This window comes from Diceros bicornis, chromosome 13 (assembly GCF_020826845.1).
Source record: "Diceros bicornis minor isolate mBicDic1 chromosome 13, mDicBic1.mat.cur, whole genome shotgun sequence".
NCBI classification, from domain to species: Eukaryota; Metazoa; Chordata; class Mammalia; order Perissodactyla; family Rhinocerotidae; genus Diceros; species Diceros bicornis.
In genome coordinates, this window is record NC_080752.1 from 43,413,385 (window position 1) to 43,438,354 (window position 24,970).

The window sequence follows — 24,970 nt, forward strand, 5'->3', positions numbered from 1 at the left end:
ATGACCTGGTTCCTTTGACAAAGGACAAGGGGAAAAGGCAGAGGGAGAGAGGTCTACAAATTAAGAAAGACTTAAGAGACATATCAACCAAATGCAGTGTGTGGATTTGGTTTGGATACTGATTTGAATGAACCATCTGTAAAAAAAGATTATGAGACAAGCAGGGAAATTTATACATTGACCAAATATCCAAATGGTGATAGTAAGGAATTACTATTATGTTTTTAGCTCTGAAATAGTATTATCATTGTGTTAGAAGAAGAGTCCTTTTCTTTTAGAGATATATACTAAAGTGTTTATGGGCAAAATGATATGATCTCTGGAACTTGCCTTAAAATAATCCAGTGAGGGGGCCAGCCCAGTGGCATAGTGGTAAGTTCACATGCTCTGCTTTGGCAGCCTGGGGTTTGGATCCCAGGCACAGACCTACACACTGCTCATCAAGCCATGCTGTGGTGGTCCCATATACAAAATAGAGGAAGATTGGCACAGATGTTAGCCCAGGGACAATCTTCCACAAGCAAAAAGAGGAAGATTGGCAACAGATGTTAGTTCAGGGCCAATCTTCCTCACCAAAAACAAAAAAAAAGATAAAATAATCCAATGAGGATGTGGTGGAGGTATAGATAAAGTATGATTGGAGGGTAGGTACTGGAGGTTCATTGCACTATTCCCTCTACTTCTGAAGATAAAATAATCCAATGAGGATGTGGTGGGGGTACAGATAAAGTATGATTGGAGGGTAGGTACTGGAGGTTCATTACACTATTCCCTCTACTTCTGTTTATGTTTGACAATTTCAATAATAAAAAAAGAGATTAAGCCTGTGTTACCTCCTCCCAGAAGCCCTCTCATTTTCCTCGGAGGGTTAGATCCCTCCTCTGAGCTTGTCAAGCCACCTAACATGCTAAACTGCAGTCCAGTGGTTTACCTCTCCCTCGTGAGGGCAGGGGCTTCCCTGGGTCCCCTCTGTGTCCCTGGGACATGGTTCCCAGCATGAATGAACGGATGACTCCTAGCCTTGGTTCATTTGTGGTCGAGCATCTTGATCTCCAACTAGCAGTTAAGTTCCTTTGATGGCAAAAGCCAGCCCTTTTATACAGGTTTGTTCGTTCTGCTGGGCTGGGGCAACGTAAAAGCTCCAAAAGCGGATGACATTTGATTCTCGGTGACCGGGGTTGGGTGAGTTTCACCACTTGCTGGCTGGACTGACATGCTCTGAGGAACTGACAGGACAGGTGCTACTTCCTATTTCAGAGTCCAGAGGCTTGTCTCTTTAGGCAAACCGAGCTCACACCCTGCTGAGGAAAGGAGGAAAAGCCAGATGAGCCAGTGCCTTGAATGAGTGGGAACGCCCCGTAATGGGACGAGAATTTCTGCTCAGGCACGTGGCTAAACCTAGTTAGGAAGCCTGCGGCGTGGATAACAGTTCCTGGAGGACCCGCGGCTCCCGAGAGGCGAGCCCTAAGGATGCGCGTGCTGAAGCTGCTGATCTTCCTGGCCCACTGGGCAGTCGCCAGGGCTGGACGAGGTAGGCGCTGCGAGTACCTGGCTGTCTTTGTTTTGTACTATGAACTCAGGATCTGGGAGCTGGAAGCTGCTCTCAGAAAGCTGACAGAGTGGCTAAAAATAGCAAGGCAGGGAGCTAGGGCAGGGAGAGTGAGACAGTGGGCGGTGGGGGTGCAGTTTGAGCCAGAAGATTTTAAGTGGGGGCAACAGCTGGCCAGGGGCGGGACACTGACTTTGCTAAGAGGCGTGGGTACATGAGAGCCAGCCAGGTGGTAGAGGTAGAAGGTGGCAGGAGATTCACGGATTCATTCCACAAATATTGGCTAAGTGCCTTCTATGTACCGTGTGCTATTCTAGGAACCAGAAAAGAAAAGAAAACAAAGCCACAGTCCTTGTGAAGCATTCTTTCACTTGGGAAGAAACAGACCAAAAGACACATGAACAAGTAACTACATAGTATTCCAGGAGATAACAAGTGTTACAGAGAATAATAAAGCAGAAAAAGGAGTCGGGAGTGTGGGGGAGGGGGTAATTATGGGGTGGCCAGAGAAGAGCTGTCTAATGAAGTGACATTTGAGTAGGGACCTGAAACAGTGAGGGAGAGAGCCACGTGGACGTCTAAGAGAAGAACACTCCATTGAGAGTGGATGGAAAGTGCACTGAGCTGGATGCACAGGTGATGTGTGTGAGAAGAGCAAGGAAGCAGGGGCCGGCCCCGTGGCTTAGCGGTTAAGCGCGCACACTCCGCTACTGGTGGCCCGGGTTCGGATCCCGGGTGCACACCAATGCACCACTTATCCAGCCATGCTGAGGCGGCGTCCCACATACAGCAACTAGAAGGATGTGCAACTATGACATACAACTATCTACTGGGACTTTGGGGAGAAAAAGGGGGAGGATTGGCAATAGATGTTAGCTCAGAGCCAGTCTTCCTCAGCAAAAAGAGGAGGATTAGCATGGATGTTAGCTCAGGGCTGATCTTCCTCACACGCACACAAAAAAAGAGCAAGGAAGCAGAGTGGCTGGAGCAGAGCGGGCAAGGGAGGGAGGTAGAGATGAGGCTGGGGGATCACGGGGTGGGCGTGAGGGGCTGGTGCCAGCTCATGTATAAACTTGTAGACAATTTTAAGGACTCAGAGTGAAATGGGACATCATTAGAGTTTTTTTAAAAATATTTATTTATTTGTGTGTGTGTGTGTGTGTGTGTGTGTGTGAGGAAGATCAGCCCTGAGCTAACATCCGGTGCCAATCCTCCTCTTTTTGCTGAGGAAGACTGGCGCTGGGCTAACATCTGTGCCCATCTTCCTCTACATTATATGGGACGCTGCCACAGCATGGTTTGACAAGCGGTGTGTTGTCCGTGCCTGGGATCCGAACCTGTGAACCCCGGGCTGCCGAAGAGCAGTATGTGAACTTAATCACTACACCACCGGGCTGGCCCCATCATTAGAGGATTTTAGGCAGAGCTGTGATGTGATCTGACTTGCATAAGTTTAAAAGGACCCTTGGACAGCAACTAGAAGGATGTGCAGCTATGACATACAACCATCTACTGGGGCTTTGGGGGAAAAAAAATAATAAATAAAATTATAAAAAAAAAAAAAAGGACCCTTGGGCTGTTGTATTGAGAAGAGACTGTAGTGGGCTGAAGGCGGGGTGACCAGCTTGTCTTGGTTTGCCTGAGACTCTCCTAGTTTTAGCATTTAAATTTTGGTGCCCTGGGCACTCCCTCAGTCCTGGGCAAACTGGGATGGCTGGTCACCCTAGTAAAGGAGAAGCAACAGAAGCAGCGAGGAGGCTGTTGCCATCAACCAGTGAGGGAGGATGGGGGCTCAGCCTGGAGTGCTAGGAGCGGAGGTGGTGGGAGACTGTCTGATTCTGGACAAGACTTGCTGACAGATGGTGGGTGTGAGAGAAGGGGGACTCCAAGTTGGCTCCAAGGTTTTCAGTCTCAATAACTAGAAGGGCGGAGCTGTCATCTGCTGAGATGTGGGAGGAGGCAACGGCAAGGATTTGGGATATGTCGAGTTTGAGACACCTGTTAGATTTCTGTCTGATTGGAGAGGAGTCAGTGGGAGGGCTGGACCTGTAGTTTTCCTTAGGATTCTAGATTGCCCTTTTCTGAAGTCCTTTGAATGGGACCTTAGATATGATCCAACACCCTTTTGGTACAGCTGCAGAAACTGAGGCCGAGAGAGGGAAGGACTGGCCCAGGGTTCTGCTCGTTGCTTGCCCCTGTGGAGCTCCGTTTTCCCAGGCTGGAGTCCGAAGGGTTGGTGGCCTCTGATCAGTCCACTTTTTCAGACACTACCTAGGAGCAGCTGGGAGCCTTGGCAAATTGCTCTGCTGACGTGGCTGGGCATCTCAGAGGCCAGTGAGGAGAAGCATTGGAGGCAGGAAACCGGAGTGAAATGCCTGGGAAGGGCTTGGATCCAAAGCTGTGACTTAAAGGTGGAAATACCTCTGGGACAAGTCCTAAGAGGCCATGTCATTCCCTGTGAGGGCGTCTGCTTGGGAGAAGGCTGAGAGTGGCATTCCTCCTTCCACTTGGAGGCGGACACCTGGTTCCCCCTGGGGAACTTAGGGCTCTGCCAGTCTAACTGAGGCTGAGGAATGACTGAAAGAATCTTCCACACCCTCACTCTTTCAATTTAAATATATTTTCTTAGAAATCCAAATGCCAGTGGGCACCCGTCAGCCCAGAGTCTTAATGGTTAAAAAGAATGTCTCCTCCCCCCAAATGCACTAAGATGTTCATTACGGCGTTGTTTATAATAACGGAAAATGCTAACAACAAAGGAAGAGCTGAATAGATGATGGTAAAACTGCCTGGTGAAAAAGTTTCAAGACAATACAGCAAAATGGAAAACAATAAGTAACATTTATTAAATACTTATTATGTGCCAGGAACTGCTGAAATTTTTACATACTACCCTTACAACAGCCTTGTGAAATAGGGATTTTCACGGAAACCGAGCCTTAGAGAAGTTAAGTAACTAACCCGAGGTGACAAAGCTAGTAAGTGTTTGAGTCTGGATGTAAACCCAGGCTGTACATGTCCATCTGTTTATAAAAGATGCTATGTAAAAATAAACACACACTAAGGAAAATAGCCAAGAAGAGCTAACATTTATTTATTGAGCACTTATAAGGGGCCATGCTTATGCTAGGTGCTTGACATATGCTGTCCTTTAAAAACACATTTGTGAAATGAAGTAAGAACAATTCATTTGGTTTTTATAGTCCCTGTAAAGTAGGTACTATTACCATCATACCATTTTGCACGTGAAGAAAATGAGACTCAGAGGGGGACACCACACGTTGCCCAAGATCCCGCAGCTGGGAAATGGCAGGACCAAGCCTGAGCTCAGCTGCCTTATGCATCATGCCCTTTGATGGGTCCTCTCTCGGGTTGGTGGGTCTTATAGGTTCTATGCTATTTTTTCCTCTCTTATCCAAACATTCTGGAATGTGTACATCTATAATTTAAAAGTAAAATTAAATTTAAAAAGAATTCCACAGCACCTGTAAGTTTTTTCAGAATCCGAGTCTCTTCCTGAAGTGCAGAACGTTGAGACACCCAACCAGTTAGCAATCATCCCCGCTTTGCATAAAACTGGGGTTTCCACCTCTACCTTCCTTAGCCAAGAGCTTGGGTGGGGCCCTAACTTGCAGGTATGGTCTCCTCCCACACATGCCCCATGCCACTGCATTCTCCTGCAGTTTCTTTTTTTTGTGTGTGAGGAAGATCAGCCCTGAGCTAACATCCATTGCCAATCCTCCTCTTTTTGCTGAGGAAGATTGGCCCTGGGCTAACATCTGTGCCCACCTTCTTCCACTTTATATGGGACGCTGCGACAGCATGGCCTGATAAGCGGTGCATCGGTGCACGCCGGGGGGTGCCAACCCGGGCCACCAGCAGCGGAGCATGCGCACTTAACCCTTACGCCACAGGGGGCCGGCCCCTCCTGCAGCTTCTAATTGCAGAGAGACAGACAAGTTCTTTCAGTGTGGGTTAGCAGGGAAGGAACACACTTCCCTCAAGAATGATAAGCTGACCTAGTGGAGCTGTTTTAAGGAGAGGGCAGGGGCCGGCCCAGTGGTGTAGTGGTTTAAGTTCATGCGCTCTGCTTCAGCAGCCAGGGGTTTGCAGGTTCGGATCCCGGGTGCAGACCTACGCCCACTTGTCAAGCCATGCTGTGGCGGCGTCCCACATACGACGTAGAGGAAGATGGGCACAGATGTTAGCTCAGGGCCAGTCTTCCTCAGCAAAAAAAGGAGGATTGGCACTGGATGTTAGCTCAGGGCTGATCTTTCTCACACACACAAAAAAGGAGAGGACAATTCATGCAGTTAACACAAGTCAGTAAATGTTGGCTTTAACAAGTGAACCCTCTGTGTTTTGCACGGCCTTAGTTTACAGAAGAGGAATTACAACGGAAGAGTTCAAGGTTATTGCTTAGCTTCAAAAACAAAGGACTGAACTAGGGACCAAGGTCGTTTTGTGGTGTGAGTTATACACATAACAAACAAAAGACATGGAATCACAGGGCGTTAGAACTGGCAGGGCCTTCAGATAACCTTTCTGAAATACTCTCATCTTACACTCGAGGAAACAGAGGCTCCAGAAGAGAAGAAAAACTGAGGCCCGAGAGGCAGAGTGGCCCAGGGAATGAGCACTCAGGCTGGCTTGTCCACCCTGCAGCTAGGTGCTCCCTATGAGAGTACTCCTTTCATCCACACATCCACACTTTGCCACTGGCAGAGTTATCCCCATTTTACACATGAAGAAACTGAGGCTCAGCGAAGGAAATCTCTTGTTCAAGTTGCCATTGCCTATGTGGAGGAGCTAGGACTCAAAACAAGATTTCCCTGATTGCCAATTTCATGCATGCCCTTTCAAAATCAACCTGCTGCCTTAAGCCCGAAAACCTAAATCCTATGTTTAATATCTATGTGACCTTGAGCCTCTATTTCACCATCTATAAAGTAGGGATAATAGCAGAGGGGAGATCAAATATGATGGTTAAGTGAGATCACAGATGTACATTGTAAGGTGCTGTAAAAGTTTAAGGGACCATTTTTTTTATATCTAAGATCACACTGCTGGCTAGTGGCAGAGTAAAGTGCACTGCGATCATTTCTGTTCTGACACAATATGAGTCACAGATCTGCTGCTAACTAGCTCAGTTTTCTCATCTATGAAATGGGTACAATAATAGAATGCATTTCATAATTTTTGTGTGTGTGTGAGGAAGATTGTCCCTGAGCTAACATCTGTTCCAATCTTCCTCTATTTTGTATGTGGAACGCTGCCACAGCATGGCTGGATGAGCTGTATGTAGGTCCGTATTTGGGATCCGAACCTATGAACCCTGGGCCACTGAAGCGGAGCATGCGAACTTAACCACTAGGCCACCGGGCCGGCCCTGCATTTCATAATTTTGTCATAAGGCTCATGGGTACAGTGCTTGGCACTGCATCTGGCATTCAGTAGGTGCTAAATAAAGGCCAGGTGTCTTCCTGCCTTCTTTCTCTTGTCTCCCACCATAAGCAAACTCACCTTTTGGCTAGTTTAAGATCTTAGGCTCTAGGAATGATTTTTGCAAGTTTTCCCCACCTCGTCATGAATCATAGTAAAAGGAGCTCACGTTACATATGATCTTTAATGAAATTTTTAATATTGCTTTTGAAATGAATTATTGATTTTGACGGCATAGTTTTTTTCCAAACTTTGGAGCCAACCCATTTTTTTCAGGTCTCCGACGTTTCCATGGGCCTTACGAAGCTACTAGGCTCTGGCCCTGTGTCTGTCGTCCCCAACGGACAAGGGGGCCCGGTAACCCCTTCGATGAAGGAGGAGGGGGGCCAGGAGACTGTTTTGCCTGCCCAGGAACAGGGAGCAGAGCTGAGCGCTCAAAATTAAAACTAGAGGGTGTGCTGTGCCCACAGGCCCTCCGCTCAAGAAAGACCATCCAGGAGGAGACAGGATCTGTCTTCACATTGTTCTGCTTCAAACGTCCTGGCCCCGGACCTGCACTTTACCTGCAGAGGACAGCATTGAGGGGACGCTGGGGCAGGCAGCAAGAGGGTGCAGCCACTCGCCCCTCATCCCATCTCTCTTCCTTGGGGAAAGGGGGACTTGCAGGACCCCCCAGGGACCAAATTCAGAGTAACTGCTGCTTTGCATTGCTGAGTGCTTACCCATTATCTTATTTTAACCCTCCCAATGACCCCAAGAGGTAGGGGGCGCTGTTGCCTCTATTTTACAGATGAGGGAACTGAGGCACCGAGTAAGTTGTTCATGTTCACACAGCTAGTGGGCAGTAGAGGTGGAATTCCAACCCAGGTCTGTGCCCTCAGCTACTCACTGTTCTTGATCCCAAATTTATTCATATCCTCAGTAACTAATGAATAATAATGACAGCTAGGATTGGTATACGCTTTCCTAAAACTCAGGGAAATACACGAATCCTTTCTTACTGTAAAAGATTCAAGCAGTATGAATATATAAGCCTTTTAATTTTAACGGGATTCCCCAGGTGAGGCATCTGCACAATAAAGTTTGAGAAGCTCTGGTCTAAAGGATCAAGGGTTAAAGTGCCTGAGTCGCCACACCCTCCCAGTCTCGCTCCCGGCCCCAGGGGTAATTGCCAGGGACAGTGCAGCATTAAGATTCTTCTCTACAGGCCCTCTCTGGTTCAATACCTTATTTGATGCTCACAGACAAGCAGGGCAGATGTCAAACAGGCTCAGCAAGGCCAGGCAAACATAAGGAAGCTCCTAGATTAGAAACCAGATAACCTGCCTCCCTGTCCAGGGTCCTTCTGCCCACTTTCTTTCTCCAGGACGTGATAATTAGAGCTTAATTCCTCACAGTCTGTAACTAATTCCGTAGAAGCCTGTGGCTGCCATTCTTTGGTGGGTAACATGTGTATTATAAAAGCCACCTTCTGGGGGCTCTGAGTCAATATTGTGTCTCAGCTGTAGAGTCAGAGAGGTCCGAGTTTGAGCCTCAGTTTCCTAATCTGTGAAATGGGCATAAGAATCCCACCTTAGAGAACGGTTGCAGGGATGAAATGAGATAAGCATGTTACGGGCACCTAGCTAACATTCTTTGAGTGCTTCCTAGTCTAATCATCCTTCCCACAGCCTTGTTCATTCATTGAGTATATCTCTGGGCATCTTTCCCATCCGAGGCACTGTTCTGGTTGCTGAGGACAGAGATGAACAAGACAGGCTTTGTGCTCTCATGGAACTGACATGGTAGGTAGGGAAGATGGATGATAAGAAAGCCAACAAGATCATTTCATATGTGAGAGTGGTCTGAAGAAAATAAAACTGGGGGACGTGGAACTTGAGAAAAGGTAATCAGGGAAGGCTTCTCTGAGGAGGTGACCTTTGGGCTGAGGCCTGAATGAGAGGAAAAAGCAGCCATGTGATGACCTAGGGAAGACTGGGGAAGGCAGTAGAGGAGACGGGGAAGAGGCTCCGTGAGGACAATGAGTGGGGCGAGTTGGGCTGAGCGGTAGAGGAGGTCTCTGTGATCCGCCTCCACAACGAGGAGACTGGAGCCCAAGGAGGTGGAGCCCCCTGGTTCTCCGTGCCATTCTTTCTTCTGTCCTGGTCTCTCCTGGAGTCAGGGCTTCGGAGACACACACACATACACAGAGGTCACTAGGAATTCCAGGCAGGCTGGAATGAAGAGACAAACCGGCAACTGACACTGGAGCTTCCGTTAGCAGACAAGGAGTTTCAGAAGTGGGGAAATGTTCACTGAGCAGTGTGAGGGCTGACGTCAAAGGGGCAGAACGGCTGGATGTTTGTGGTTAGTGGAGAAAGCCCGCTTGAGGTAGGGGAGTGGTCTCTGCCTGGTCTTGAGAGGAAGCAAGGGGACCGCACGCCAGAGAGAAGGAAGAGGGGACAAAGCGCCTCTCACTGCATGCGACCTGGCCAGCCTGGCCTCAGGCTCGAAGCAGGCGTGACCCAGCCACAGTCAGTGCAGGGGCTTGGGAAGCCCACCAACTCTGCCCTTTCGCTGGTTGAAATGGGGCAGTTAGTTTCTTTCCTCTGGCTTAGGATTTTGCCCCTGTAGGAGTAATTGCAAACATCCTAGTGATCGCAATTTGCGTGAAAAGTTTAAACTCCCCCCATTATAAACAAAGACTCAGCAGGCATAGACTGTCTACAAAAAGATATATCCAAAATAAAAAGGCACTAGTTTTACCCCCTTAGCAATCACTTCTTCCCGGGAGAGGATCCAGAACCACAGGACCCCCACCGTTTACCATGTGTCTCAGGCAGGTTGACCTCTGAACCTTAGTTTCCTTATCTGCAAAATGGGGATAATGATCAATGCCTCCTGGCTGTGGTGAAGATGACTCTATAATAACCGTGGGGGGGATATTTGCAGTCATTTGCACCTTAGCGTGAACAAGTTTCTGATCTTTTCCTGAGACCAGGTTTCGATCAGGAGAGGTGGGCAAAGGCTCGGAAGCATCTGGGAGGAAAAATCAAGGAGTGAGGCTTGGGGGCCAGACTTTCCCTCTGGGCCTGTCCTAGAGCTGCACTGACTGTCAGGTGACTTGGGTGGTGCCCTGAAAGTGACAGAAGCTGGGACACCCAGGCCCGGTTTCCTGGGGTAGGGTGGGTGGTGACTATTGGCTCCGAGTGACTCAGGAAATGGAGGAAGTGACAGCGATGGTGGAGGGTGAGGAAATCCCAGGCCTCAACCCATCTTAGCCAGAAACACAGGATTGAGGGCAGAGGCCAAACCTGTTCAACTCTCTTCAATAAGCATCATTGAAATGACTTATACCGGGCCCTGTGCCAGGTGCAGATGATAAACCCACTCCACGGGGCCTGTTGCTTTCCATTCCCTTCTCTGTTTTACAGAGGTTTTTAGCATTTCGGCCTTCCTGGTTTGGAGCTGAGACCAGGTTTTGGTCAACCACTTCAGCAAACAGGACCACCCCTAGCTGCTCGGGCTGCCACCCTGCATCCAGAATCTCTAAGTACACCCACGTGAGAAATGCGTCCCAATCTGATATTACATTCCTTCTTTTCTGGTCTAGCACTCTTAAACATTTCCACACATATAACTGAGGTTTTTGCTGGTATTAATTAGCAAGATCTTACAACGCATCTGGTGTGTAAGTTCTCCCAGGTGAGATTTTTGTATGTATTTCCCTGGAGCATGATAAGGTCTGACTCTAGTTACGGGCTCAGAGAGGTGAAGCAACTCACCCAAGGTCACACAGCTAGTATGTAGCTCCAGAGGCTGAGCGCTTAATCCCGACACTCTCCCACCTTGGCTTTAAAACAAGCACTCTGCTTAGAACTCCCAAAAGTTCTTGAGGGTCATGCAGCCCAATACCTCATGCTGCTGCCAGAACACTGAGATGGGGAGATGGTAAGGGCCTTGTCAAAGGTCACGGGGCAGGGACAGAGCCAAGCCTGTTCTCTGCTCTGCTCAGTGCCTCCCTAGGCAAAGCCAGACCTGTGGCCCTTTTTCTCTGGACCCAGCATTCGGAGAAAACTTCCTTTCACCCGTGCATCCTCCCCTCCCCCAGCCCAGGGTTCCCCCGGACTTCCTCTCCATTCAGGCTCAGGGAGGGCCCAGCACTGAGGAGGGTCTCCTTTCCCCTGCAGGAAAGTTCTGGCACATCTCTGACCTGCACTTGGACCCTGACTACAAGGTCTCCGAAGACCCCCTCAAGGTGTGCCCATCAGCCGGCTCCCAGCCGGTGCCCAACGCAGGCCCCTGGGGTGACTACCTCTGTGATTCTCCCTGGGTCCTCATCAACTCCTCCATCTACGCCATGAAGGAGATCGAGCCAAAGCCGGACTTCATCCTCTGGACTGGGTGAGAGCAGTCACAACAGCTGCCTTGCGCCGGGCCATGGCTGTGTGCCACCTGCCAGCCTGGCACCTTCCCCACCCCATCTCCTTTAGTCCTCACACCAGCCCTGTTTTAGAGAGGATGAACCTGAATCTCAAAGGACGCAGCTTGCCCAAGGGACCCTGGGCCTGCCTGGCTGATTCCAAAGTCTGTGCCCATCATCTCCGTGTCTCCCGGCCTCAGCAGAACGCAGCTGTCTCTGAGGATGGAGACATGGTCGTGGCCTGTCTGGGCATGTGGAAAACTCCTGGGTTTTAAGTTGGGGGATGAACACTGGAGCCACTCCCACTGGGGGTTAGGGACTCCAAGCCCTAGAGATCCAAATGCAGGAAGGGAAGAAGGTAGGAGGGCTGAAAGTGGTCCAGCATCGGGACCAAGGGTCCTGGTCAGCTGCTGGCCACTCTTGGGCTGCTCTGGTCCAGGGCACTGTTCTGCATGGGGACAGCTCAAGGGGTGATTTCCGCTCAGCCACAGAGACTCCATTTCTGCTTCTCATCCAGGGATGCTGCCATAAGTCCTCCAACTTTCCTCAGCACTCGCCGTCCTTGTCACTCAAGGTCCCCTCCCCCACAGTAGGTCAGCCTGCCTTGTGCTCAGCCCGAGGTAGACACTGGGGAACTGAGATAATAGGGACCCAGACTCGCCTTCAAGGAGCCCACGGTCTTGTGGGCAACACAGACAAACCCACTGACCACGATACCCCAGCGAGGAGAGAGGGTCAAGGGGGGATGTGGGAACTTCACAGGACCCCTGACTCCCTCTGGCAGGACTGGGGAGGACTTCCTGAGGGAAGTGGTGAACCAGGGAGCTGATGAGGTAGGCTGGCAGAAGCTCTGAGTTCTTGCTCCCTCTTCCAGCCGCAGTGGACACTTGTATAAGGCAGGCTCAAACCCACGAGGCCCTCAGCTGTCCCTCAGTGTGACATGGGAGTGACCAGGAATGACCCTCAGATAGACCCTGTGGTCAGCAGGGGGAGGGGCAGGGCTAGACACTTAAGAAATGTGACAGTTTCTCAGGAGGGGCCTGGGCAGCTCTGGCTTCCCTGGGCTCAGGAATCAATCTAAGAAGAGAGTGAGCTTTAGGCCATGAAGCTGGCCTCCTGCTCCCGCGAGAGTTCTTGCTGGGGGAGCCTCTGAATTCTCTGAGGAGGGGACCTTGGAGAAATGTGTAACATTCTGAAAGATGTGATCCCTCTGGGAAAGGAGACCACTTTGGGAAATTCATGATCCTTTAACAGAAGCATGGTTTTTCTGGGAAGTCTTTGGGACCTTGCAGAGATGTATGGATTGCACAAGATGACCTCTAGGCCCTTTATAATTCTTCAATTTCTAAGAAATTAGACTTCTCTGGGAGAGTTCCAACCTTTAGGGGGTAACCTGTAGAAATTGGATGTGTTTTCTATCAGACAGAATTAGATCCTCCAAACTAGAAAAAAAAAATACAATTTTGTTCTGATGTCTTTTGATTCCTGGCCTGTCCTTGGGGCGGGGGGGACAGAGCTGAAAGGCTCCTCCTGCTGCCCTCATGAGGGCATCAGAGACGCAGTAGGACGTAATGGGTGTGAGCATAGACTCTGGAGTCAAACCCTGGCCCCACCGCTTTCTAGCTGTGTACACGTAGGCAGAATTCTTCGCCTTTCTGTGCCTTGGTTTCTTTACCTATCAAATAGGACTAACAATAGACCCTATGTTGTAGGGTTATTAAGAAGAATAAATTAGTGGGTGTGGGTACAATGCACAGAAAGTACCTGGCACAGAGCAGGCCAGTGTGAGCTGCTAGGAGCAGCGTCAGCACTATTAAGCTAATTAACTTCTCTGGGGATTACCTGGGCAGCGGCTGAGTCCTCAGGCTTTAGATTGTTGGGGCTCCTACCGTCCCCAAACTCCGCCTTCTCCCATCCTCCTCCTCTGTCCCCACCTTGCTGCTCATTTCTAAGGTAGATCCAGGAATTTAGCTCAGTCGAACAGGGGACTAAATGGTCCTGGGGCAGATCCCGAACCTTCCCGAGAGTAGGTCTGAACTCTATACTCTGAAGCCAGCTCCGAACTCTTTAGAACCCTTGGGGAAAGGAGCAGAACTCAGAGATGGCTTCTCTGCCCGAGCTCCCTGGGGGCTTGCAGATGGGATTGGAACCCCAGAGCTTCCCTCTCTAAAAAATAATATTAATTACCACCCAGCAGCTACTATTCTACATTTTATATATATAATTTTATCCCTCTATTGAAGTCTCACAAATGCCCTATGGCTTGGTTCCATTATTATCCCTATTTTACAGATGAGCTAATGGAGGCTCAGAGAGGTTAAACAACCAGCCCAGGGACCCACAGCAGGTAAATGGCAGAGCCCAGGTTTGAACTCTGTCCTCTGTGACTCCCCACTCCAGCCTGGCCATTCCTCCTCAGTGGGCGTCCGAGGCCCAGTTCCAGAGCCTCTTTTCTCACAGCAGAGCCATCCCTTCTTTTTTCTCGTACCCCTTCCCGGGCTGCCGGCACCAAACTGGCTTGATGGTGTTTTGCAGCGATGACACCCCTCATGTGCCCAACGAGAACCTGGGAGAGGCGGCCGTGCTGGAAATTGTGGAACGCCTGACCAAGCTCATCAGAGAGGTCTTTCCAGGTAAGACTCTGCCATTGGTCCCCCACTGCATGCCCTGAACCCCAGGCGGTGCCGGGCTCAGTGGGACAATGACAGCAGCAAGATGAGGGGGAATGGCCTCCACCCACTGACAACAGTGGCTATTGGCCAGGTCCTGTGCCAGGCACTTCATGGCGATCATTTCTTACCTTCCAACAACCCTGCAAGGAACACGCGAGCTCCTCAGCCTATGGATATACACAGAGTCCTATTAATGGAAATGCCTGACTTTTCCCTGCCTTCTTCCCCTGCCTGTTTCACACCAGACTCACAGCCTCTTCTCAAGGTGCCTACAGTTATATACAAGCACTGTCCGTGGTAAGTCTCACGTGGGCTCACACACAGCCCTTGTGTCCTGTTCTGGCTCTGGAGTTGCCACCCACCACCCTCAAGACATCTAGGCTGCTGAGACCTCAGGGAGATGCTGATTTCCAGCCAAGGTGCTGTTTCTTGGTGCTTCCATGGCCTCTAGAGCCTGGGAGAGCAGGCAGGGACCGTGAGTGATTATGGCAGCAGCCCCACGGGACATGACAGTGAGAATGGGGTCTGCATGCCCCAACTAATGGCCCTTGAAAATGCTTTTAAGCAGGCTGTGCCAAACACAAGGTCCTGGGGGCTGAATCAGGCTCTCAGGCTGCCAGCTGGGGACCTGGGAAAGCAGCCCACTACCCCCATCCCCCACCTTCTTTGGCTTCTGGGACAGCTGCTTCCTCTAAAGGTCTTAGTCATGGGTCCCTGGGACCCAGATATAGAATAATGTTAATAAAAATAAATAATAACAGCAGCAGCAATAACTCTATGTGTTGCCGAAAACCGGGACCTTGTCACTGTAGCCGAGTCAATGAACACAATGACAAGGGATTGAGGAAAAGAAAGAGTAGTTTTTTGTTTTTTGGAGGAAGATCAGCCCTGACCTAACATCCATGCCAATCCTCCTCCTTTTTTTCCCCTTTTTCTCCCCAAAGCCCCAGTAGATAGTTGCATGTCATAGTTGCACATCCTTCTAGTTGCTGTGTGTGGGACACAGCCTCAGCATGGCCAGACAGGCGGTGCGTCGGTGCGTGCCTGGGATCTGAACCCGGGCCGTAGCGGAGCGCACGCACTTAACCATTAAGCCACAGGGCCAGCCCAGTGAAAGTAGTTTTTAATTTGCTAGCAAATGAGGACATGGCAGGCTATTGCCTCAAAACCCACTGTCCTCCTGAAGTGTTAGCAGCTAGGGTTTTTAAACGGGAATCCATGGGAAAGAATGTGCTGTCTACATGACTGCAAACATCTGGTGGGGCAATTACGTGAGGGTCCCAGACGTTCTGGCACCGAGCCAGCTGTTATCTCTATCTGTAGCAGGAGGTCCTACACTCCCTCCATCAATCTTTCTGCATTACCAGAAATTGGGTCCTGGCGGGAAGAAGGAAACTGCTGCCCGTTAACGATTACAAAGTTTATAAGGTTTTAGACAGGGGAGGGCGAGCTGTGGCTTTGCAGGTTGGCGTCTTCCCATCAGCCTGCATTTTGCCTTGTGTGGCTGCTCACAGGGAGGAGGCTGGTGAGATAAGGAAATCCGCAGGTGGGTGTCCTTGGTTGTCTGCCTCCGTGATGGGTGGTGGATTCTGGCACCAGGAAGCCAAGGAGCTGGGGTCTGGGAAGCTTCAGCTTCTTGATATCCTCTGGACATCAGTTTCCCTGGAACAAAACTTCAAAGGACCCACAACTAGCCAAAACTTAACTTCTACTTACCTTGTGAAGTTTAGGGATACAAAGGTTAAAGAAACCCATATTTGCATATGAATGTAACTTAGGGAAAGCAGGGAAAGGGGGGATGAGTGCTTTTGGTTTTAACCCCATATATGCTGGGTTTAACGTAGGGGAAGTGATATCAGGGCTGGCATCATATGGATCTATGTGTCTTGTGCTGTCAGGCACTCCTCTGAGAACATTATATGCCTTAGCTCATTCATTGTCATGATCATCCTAGAGAGAGGTGCTATGTGAGCCTTAGGGTCAAGTAAACTGGTCAAGGTCATGTGGCAAGGGTGGGGACTCAAATCCTGGTTTGAGCACCTCTCTTATCCACCTCTCCCACTGCCACTCCAGGAGGGCCCAAGCTGCTGTCACCAATCCACATCTATCCTCCAGGCAACCTCCTTTCTGCCACCCACTTTCCTCAACATAAATCAACTTATGCAGAGTTGCCTGGAGGCTTCCAGTCTATGTAACTCGACCCAACCCAACCCAACTCAGACACGCTTGGGCTTGTTCATCTTCTAGCAGAAGTCACCACTTAGGGTCAAACCAGGGCACTCCCCCCCTCCAACAATAGGTATTCTTATACTTTTTTTTAATAATTTCATTTATTTATTTCCCCAAAGCCCCAGTAGATAGTTGCAGGTCATAGCTGCACGTCCTTCTAGTTGCTGTATGTGGGACGCGGCCTCAGCATGGCCGGAGAAGCGGTGCGTCGGTGCGCGCCCGGGGTTCCGAACCTGGGCCGCCAGCAGCAGAGCGCGTGCACTTAACCGCTAAGCCACGGAGCCGGCCCAATCTCTTTATTCTTAATGTATAGATAAGGAACCTATGGCTCAAAGCTAGCTGGTTCCTAGGGAGGATTTCCAACTCAGATCCAACTGTGAGCACTCGTTCCTCCATTCCACATAGGGCTTCTGCAGTAAAAGTGAAATGAAGGATAAGAAAATGCTCTATTACTACGATTTAACGTACAACTGTGAATTAGGAGATTTTATAGTTCATAACACACTTGCACGTTTATTGAATTTCCTCATATCCAAGATGCCATCCACTGTAAGAGGCGTCATTTTATGTATTGCTAAGGGAAAAAATGCTGTCAATTAAAGCATTGCTGTCTCACACAATGCTGTCTCACGGCCTCAGCAGTAAGACACAGCCCACTTGCAGAGATGTTAAAATGAGAAGAAACTGGAAGAGACGAAATGAGGCATTTTCTGATTTGGGAATTATAACAACACACGTCAAGCAGAATGCTCCCCATTTTATAGATAAATAAGCCGAAGCAATTTGTGGGAGAACAGGAAGGGACTGAAACTGGAGATGTGGGGTCCCACGTCATGTGTTCTTCCTGCCACGCGCCACTTGTGTCCCATCAGAGTCGCCGTGAACACCAGGCCTTGCCTCTCCAGCACGGCCGAGTGGTGAACGCAGGTGTGCAAAGGAAACAGATCAGGTCCCAATTCAGGCTCTGCCACATTCTAGCCGGGCAAGCTTATGGAGACTGTTTTCTGCCTGTGCAAAATGCGGAAAATACTGGTACCTGCCCAGAGGGTTGTCGTGAGGATGAAATAAGGCAACCTAGTCACTCAGTCAGTCAAAAAATATTTATTGAGCATCTACTATAGGTGTGACACCATTCTAGGGGACTTGGCCGTGAACAAGATGCCAGGTTGTACCTGCATGGAGCTTACGCTTGTAAAGAGCTTCCAACAGTGCCTGGAACGTAGAAGCAGCAAAACATGGGAGAGATTCCCTTCCTTCTCATCCGCCCTTGGGATTCCCGGGGTTTGTGTTTTTTCTTAAATGGATTCTTAATGGCTTCCTGTATTCACGTTAGAGAGGTGAGGTTTTTCCAGGCACTTCCAGTGATGGCTTCTGGCTTTGAGAAGAATTGCTGATGGGAGTCCTACAACCTCCTCCTTTGGCAGAGATCTCAGCATTTCCAGATCTTGTAGGCTAAACTGGGCGAAGGGTTTAACAAACATTTTCCCAAGTGGGAATTGGAGGCTCTAGCCTCCCTCATGGTTCAAGGTCACTCTCTGGGGTGAGCCAAGCTCATATAAGGACAAAGCCGTGCCCTGAGCTCAGAGTTTTTGTTTATCGTCAAATATTTATTGAGCAACTACTACACGCCAGACACAGACAAATGCAAAATAAAAGCAGGAATGAGGCACTCACAAGGAGGAAATGAGTCTGACAGGCTCCTCTCTCCCTCCTGGGCTCATTCACAGGCCACTTCCTCAGGGAGGCCTCCCCTGACCCCCACCCCACCCCTGTTATACAATCCCACAGCAAGCGGCTCTTCCCTTTTTGTGACAGCCCTCCCACCTCTAATTACTTAATACCCGTCAACCCTACTGCACCACAAGGCCTCTGGGACTGGGACTTGCGTATCTGGTTCCCAGGTGGACGAGCTGACACGTAGCATGTGCTCAATAAATATGTATTGACTCACAATTGAGTGAAACTCCTAAGGCCTCCCAGAGAGAATTAGACCCCTTTCCTAACCGGATGATGGATTTGGAATTGATGAGAACAAGGACCAGTAAATTACCAAGTGGCTGATAATGGAGCTGAGGATTATTTAGATTTTCTAGCTTTCTCCTTATCATCTGATGCTTCCTTTCTGACCAGGAAACTTTCTGCTGGGAATGGGGTTAGGGACAGGATCAGAGAACTCACCACTCTTCCTTCTCAGGTCTGAGCAAAGTTCAGCCAGATTCTATTAAATGTAGTTTTCTGCTTATCTCTCTATTTTCCTCATCTGTGGATTTTTTCCCTTATTGCTCTTCCCCATTAGCTCTGATGGCCGGCGGCTGACTGAAAATGGCTAATACCACCAAGTGCCTTCACATACATATTTATATATTTCTCCTTTTCCTCCCAGACACTCAAGTCTACGCTGCTTTGGGAAATCATGACTTTCACCCCAAAAGCCAGTTGCCAGCAGGGAGCAACAACATCTACAATCAGATAGCAGAACTGTGGAGACCCTGGCTCAGTAACCAATCCATCGCTCTCTTCAGAGAAGGTACTAACACCGTTTGCTACTGTAAGGAGCACTTGTGCCAAGGTCTCATGTTGTCTTCACAACCTTCCCATGAAATAGGTACTGATTTTATCCCCCTTTTACAGATAAGGAGACTGAGGCTTGAAGATACGAAGTCACTGGCCAAGGTCAGCCAGCTTAGAAGAGGCAGACTAGGGAGCAGGAACCAGGGTGACTCCAGTGCCCATGCTCTTAACCCCACGGCACTAATGAGGATCACAAGTGAATATTTATTGAGCATTAGTACTGTGTGCCAGGCACTATTCTCTGCACGTTACTAGACTCCTCGCAACAACCCCAGGAAGGCGCAGTGACCATCAGTTCAAGCAGGGTTTCTCAACCTTGCCACTATTGACATGTTGGGCTGGATAATTCTTTGCTGTGGGGGCTGTTCTATGTACTGTAGGATGTTTAGCGGCATCTCTGGCCTTTACCCACTAGATGCCGGAAACACCCCTGTTGCAATAACGAAAAATGTTCTGGACATTGCCAAATATTCCCTGGGGCACAAGATCCTCTGGTTGAGAACCACTGATCAGAGACACAGCCAGCCCAAGGTTCCCCTTACCTACTCTCTTCCCTTTCCCTCAGTTCCCTGCTGTTGGGGCTCCCCATTGGCCAAACCCAAGCAGAAGCCCATGGCATAGAAGCCTATTGATTTACTTCACATAGATCAGCTCCTGGAGCAGAGAGCTGAGTGGAGAAGGGTTGACAGTGGATCTGGAGGGGCAAACACACCTCATTGTTATTCCCATTACACAGAGGAGGAAACTGAGGCATAGAGAGGTTAACTTTTCCAAGTTGCACAGCTAATAAGTGATAGAGCCAGGGCTTGAACTCAGGCACCCTGGCTCCAGAATCTTTGGTCTTACTCATGATGCCCCTCCTGTGGGAAAAATGGGAAGGGAGGATGCAAGGGAAGGAGAAGGTGAGAGAGTGAAGTGAAGGGGGCAGAGGCGTGTCTGGTCAGAGGCAGAGGACCCCTTCAGATTTTCCCTGGCTGTGATGTTCCAGGTGCCTTTTATTCTGAGAAGTTGCTGGGGCCGAGTGGGGCTGGGCGAATCGTGGTCCTCAACACCAATCTGTACTATAGCAACAATGAGCAGACAGCTGGCATGGCCGACCCCGGCCAGCAGTTCCAGTGGCTGGAAGACGTGCTGACCAATGCATCCCGAGCTGGGGAAATGGTAAGGGCTGCTGCCACCTCCTCCTCCCTCTCTGGGGTCACTTCCTGAACAGGTCTGCCGCCTCCGCACAAACTCACCCACCCAACCCGAGATGCCCACATCACAGAGGGTCCTTCATCAACCCAGCACCAGGAGGGGGCTTGTTCCATCCTGACAACAGCATGTGAGGCTGGGACCCTGGAGCCCATTGCAGATGTGAGGCTCCTGAGGGGTGGTGACCGTCCTGTCACACAATAAGTGGTGGAGCTGAGACTAGAACCTCAGTCTCCAGACTCCAAGTCCAGTGCTCTTTCCACTGCCCCGACATGCCACAGCTGCAGCCCACATAAAGGGATGCCCTGCCCTGGAGGTGGTCCATCTAGTCTGCTGGGCTGGCAGCTCCCTGAGGACTAGCCCTGTGTCTCATTTTCCTGAGTCCTGCACTGACCAGCACATCCCAGCAGAATCTCACGGCCGGTGCTTCTGAGCACTCACTATGCATCAGGCACGTTGCTAAGTGTTTTATATGGATTATCTCATTTTCTGAAAACTCCACCAGTTAGGTGCTATTCCCGATGTGAAAACAGAAGCTCAGAGAGGTGATCCACAGCTGGTGTCCAAGATGCAGTTTGACTCCAAAGCTCATGCTCTTAACTGCTCTCCCCCTACCCCCCATTCTACCTCTTGCAATGGTGGCCAAGGGCCCAGGTATTGTTAGCTGAGTGATTCAAGCAATGTAAGACGTGAACACACATTACCACATAGCATGTGCTACACAACCAGGCAAGGAAGGTTTAGTGACAGGGCCTGAGCTCTCCAAGAGAGAAGACTAGTCTCCGAAGGATCAGGAAGGTTTCATGAGGAGGTGCCCTTTGAGCTAGGTTTTGAACTACAAGTAGGATTTACAGAAGTGAAAATGAGAAAGGTACTCCAGGTGGCAGGCATAGCACGGGCAAAGGCACAGAAGTGGGGAAGTGTGTGGGACATTCATTGCTGGGTACAGAGAGTGCCGGAATCTGCCAGAGGTAGTCTTTCGGGGGAGGAGGTACATTTGAGCCTGTCTGCTTGCCTTTGGGGAGAAAGGCAGGTTTGGAGAGGGGGCAATGAGGGGTTGAGGAGGACATCTCGGAGCTCCTCCTGGACACCCCTTCCCTGTAGGTATACATTATTGGCCACGTGCCCCCGGGGTTCTTTGAGAAGACACGAAACAAGGCATGGTTCCGGGAGGGCTTCAACGAGGAGTACCTGAAGGTGGTCCAGAAGCACCATCGAGTCATCGCAGGGCAGTTCTTCGGGCACCACCACACCGACAGCTTTCGAATGTTCTATGATGATGCAGGTACTCAACCTGAAGGGCAACTGCCAGCCCACCTCCCTCCTTCTCTGGCCGGCCTCTCTCAGTCCCACTGTCTTTCTCCTGAAAGGTGCCCCCATCAGTGTCATGTTCATTACACCTGGGGTCACCCCATGGAAAACCACGTTACCTGGAGTGGTCAACGGGGCCAACAATCCAGGCATCCGGGTGTTCGAATACGACCAAGCCACACTGAGCCTGCAGGTCAGGAGCCCTGGTCTGTTGGGGTCAGAGGAGGAGGGAGGGGAGGGACCTGGACACCTCACTGCCTTCCCTAACTCTCTCCCAGCTAACCCACCCTCTGCTGACCACTGAGCCTCAGGAAGCTCAAGTTACTTCCATCCTTTCAGAGCTCAGGTTCAGAACCCTAGAGCCACCTCCCAACCCTGCCACCAAGTCAGGTCAATTCTTCTTCCCCAAATCTCTCTTGGCCCTGGATCACAGCCTCCTAGCCCTGCCCTGCTGTAGCTCATCTGCTACACATTACAGAAAGAGTTAATCTTTCTAAAGCACTTCTCTCTCTCCTGCTCAAAAACCTTCAATGGCTCCCCAGTGCCCCCAAAACAAGTTGGATCTCCTTGACCTCATAGTCAAGGCCTCCCACAGTGTGACCTCGGGCCTCCTACCCACTGCTTCCCTACACCAACTAGGCCCCAGCCATAGCAGGCCCCTAAGGCATCGAGCCATCCCTCACCTCCTGAGATGTGCTTGTGATTGTTGAAATGACAAAGAAATATTATTCCTTAATTGATTCAACAAAATGTACCAGGCATCTGCCATGTGCTAAGCTCAGGTGATACATAAGTGAACAAAAACAGCCTCAGCTCTCCTGGATCTGACCTTCTTATGGGAGACAGACAATAAAGGAGTAAGTAAAGTATGGCACAGGAAGAAGAGCTATGGAGAAACGAAAACACACTGAGGAGACAAGTAGTGACGGTTACAGGGTGTGTTGTGTGCTGTTAGGTAGGTGGGGCAGGGAAGTGTCCCTGATAGGGTGACATTTGAATTCTGAGTAAATTCAGGGAGCAAGCCATGTGAGCATCAGGGGAAGGCGGAGGAAGAGCAAGTCAAAGGCCCTGGGGTGGGGATGTTCTTGGTGTGTTAGAGGAAGAACAGGGAGACCAGTGTGGCTGCGGTGGAAGGATAAGGGGAGAGTGGGAGGGATGAGGTCAGATCACGTAGGCCATCATTAGGACTCTGCATTTGGGGAGTTTGGGGCAGATGAATTAAATATTTTAACTTACAATTTTACAAAGTCACCATGTCTGCTGTGCAGAGAACAGGCTGTTGGGGGCAAGGGCAGAAGTAGGGTATCGGTGAGGAGGTCACCACAGGAACCACTGAGAAGGGAGGGTGGCGGGGGCCAGAGTGGCAGCAGTGGGGTGGCGAGAAGTGCCAGATCCTGGACGTACTTCGAAGGCAGAGCGGACAGGATTTGCTGGTGGATTGGATGAGGGGTGTGAGAGCAAGAGAGGGGTCAAGGAGGACTCCAAGGCTTTGGCCTGAGCACCTGGAAGGATGAGGCTGCCGCTTACTGAAATGGGACACTGTCGAAGTGCAGGTTTTGGAGGGAAGATCAGAAGTCTGGTTTGGACCTGTTCACTTTGGGATGTCTAAATGGCATCCAAATGAAAATGCCGAGGGAAGAGGAAGTTGGGTGTTCAAGCTGGAGTTCCAGGAAGAGGTGGGTATAGAGACTTAATCTGGTTGATGAGAAAGGCCATTTAAAACCAGGGACTGGAGGAGATAACCCAGGTCCTTTGTTCCAGAGTAAATGTGGATGGAGACGAGGCCTGAGGATTTTTAGAGTATGGCCAGTTGTCCACATGGGCACGCAGAAGGCCCTACATCCTTCTCAGGGAGGGAGTCAGACAGACGTAGGTTTGAATCCTGGCTTCAGGACTCATGAGCTTTTTGACCTTTCTGGGCCTCTGTTGCTTCATCTGTAAAATGGGAGTAACAGTACCTCACAGGGGTGGGGAGGACTAACTGAAATAATGTCATGTGCCCAGCAGGAAGCTGTCATCCATACATGGCAGCTCCTCTTACCCCACCTCTAGCGCCCTGAAGCAGGTCCATATATTCAAGTGGATATTATTGGACAGATAAACCCTTCCAGATTCTAGTCCTGAAAATGCACCTGAGTCCTAGGGGGTCCTGGGTGTATCCCAAGCCCCCATCAACCACAATTCTATAACCTCTCTCAGCCAGGCACTCTGTCCCACTTCTTTTAAGTTGCTTTTTATCCATTCACTCTGTAAATATTTACTGAGCATTTTCTGTGCTTGCTGGGACAGAAAATGCACGGGCCATGGGGTAAACAACCTGGGTTCCAATCCCGCCTCTGCCACTGAACACCTGTAGGACCCTGGCCAAAGGCATTAACCCCTTTAGGCCTCAGTTTCTCATAGGTGAAATGGGGCTAATAAGCACAGTTACCTCATCAGATTCAATCAGAGGATGTCTGCCAAGCATACCTGGTAAGTAGTAAATGCTCAGTAACTAATAGTGGTCATTATTACGGCTATAGAGAATTTGGGGGCAAATGCAAGGTACAGGATTGGGGTGGAACCGTACAGCTGCTCATGGCCGGCCTGCCTCGCGCCCCCTCTCTAGGACATGGTGACCTACTTCGTGAACCTGAGCCAGGCGAACGCGCAGGGGGCGCCCAGCTGGGAGCTCGAGTACCGGGTGACCGAGGCCTACGGGGTGCCCAACGCGAGCATCCGCTCCATGCACGCGGCACTGGGCCGCATCGCCAGCGACCAGGGCGCGCTGCAGCGCTACTATGTCTACAACTCGGTCAGTTACGACACCCAGGCCTGCGGCGAGGCCTGCCGCACCGAGCACGTGTGCGCGCTGCGCGAGGTGGCCTTCGACGCGTACTACGCCTGCCTGCGCGCCCCCGGCGCCGCGCCCGCGCCCAGGCTCGCGCTCCTGCTCGCGGCGCTGCTGGGCCTGCGCGCGCTGCTCGCGCCGTGACCTTGGGCGCCGCCCGCTGGCACGCTGAGTTCGTCTTCCCGGTGGTAAATGGGGGCAGCGTCACCCCGAGAGCTGGGCTTTTCCTCCTTTTCCCCCGCAGAGTGAACTGGGATGGGACAGCCGGATCAGGAAATGAAGCACCAAAGACCCCACCAGAAGCACATTTCTTTCATGTTTTATCCGAAAAACAATGCTCATCGTGCATCTTATTCTGTGCATTATTCCTTTTAATATGTACATAACGTTTAAAGCAACTCCCTTGCAGCTATTGAACGTCCTCCCCTCCTCCTCGAGCGGATAATCAGAGCGAAATGAGCCACCAAGGAGATGCGCCTTGTTGGTCCTGTGCCCTCAGTACTGTGCCCATGGCCCGAACTTGAGGCACACCTAGTTTGCGACAGGCCTTTCTGTTTTGTTGTTTTGTTTTGCAACAATGCAGATGTGAAGGGATTGCAGTTCTAGCGCCGGCGCTAATTTCTGGGCCCCTTTCGCTGTCTTGGGCCTCCTGGAGGGACAAATGCAATACAAGGCAATTAGAAGCCTGCTAGGCTAAGGGCGGTGCGCCTCGGACGGTCAGTCTTAGGGCCCAGCGGTCCTCGGGGATCGGAGGGCTAGGTGGGGGGAAT

General features: G+C 50.4%; 1 protein-coding gene across 2 annotated transcripts; it reads left to right on the top strand.

Moving 5' to 3' along the window:
• Positions 1-1,274: 1,274 nt before the first annotated feature.
• Positions 1,275-24,954, top strand: SMPDL3B (sphingomyelin phosphodiesterase acid like 3B). 2 transcript variants are annotated; one of them, XM_058553401.1, is made up of 9 exons: positions 1,275-1,531; positions 11,161-11,374; positions 13,929-14,026; positions 18,678-18,821; positions 19,854-20,026; positions 21,164-21,344; positions 21,430-21,563; positions 23,764-23,842; positions 23,979-24,954. In XM_058553401.1, exons 1-9 carry the CDS (start codon positions 1,471-1,473, stop codon positions 24,584-24,586), a joined length of 1,692 nt encoding a protein of 563 aa, XP_058409384.1. In that variant the 5' UTR covers positions 1,275-1,470; the 3' UTR covers positions 24,587-24,954. The 2 variants fall into 2 exon arrangements, with proteins under 2 accessions (XP_058409384.1, XP_058409385.1); XM_058553402.1 differs by lacking the exon at positions 23,764-23,842 and having other exon boundaries at positions 1,338-1,531; positions 23,979-24,416.
• Positions 24,955-24,970: the final 16 nt, after the last annotated feature.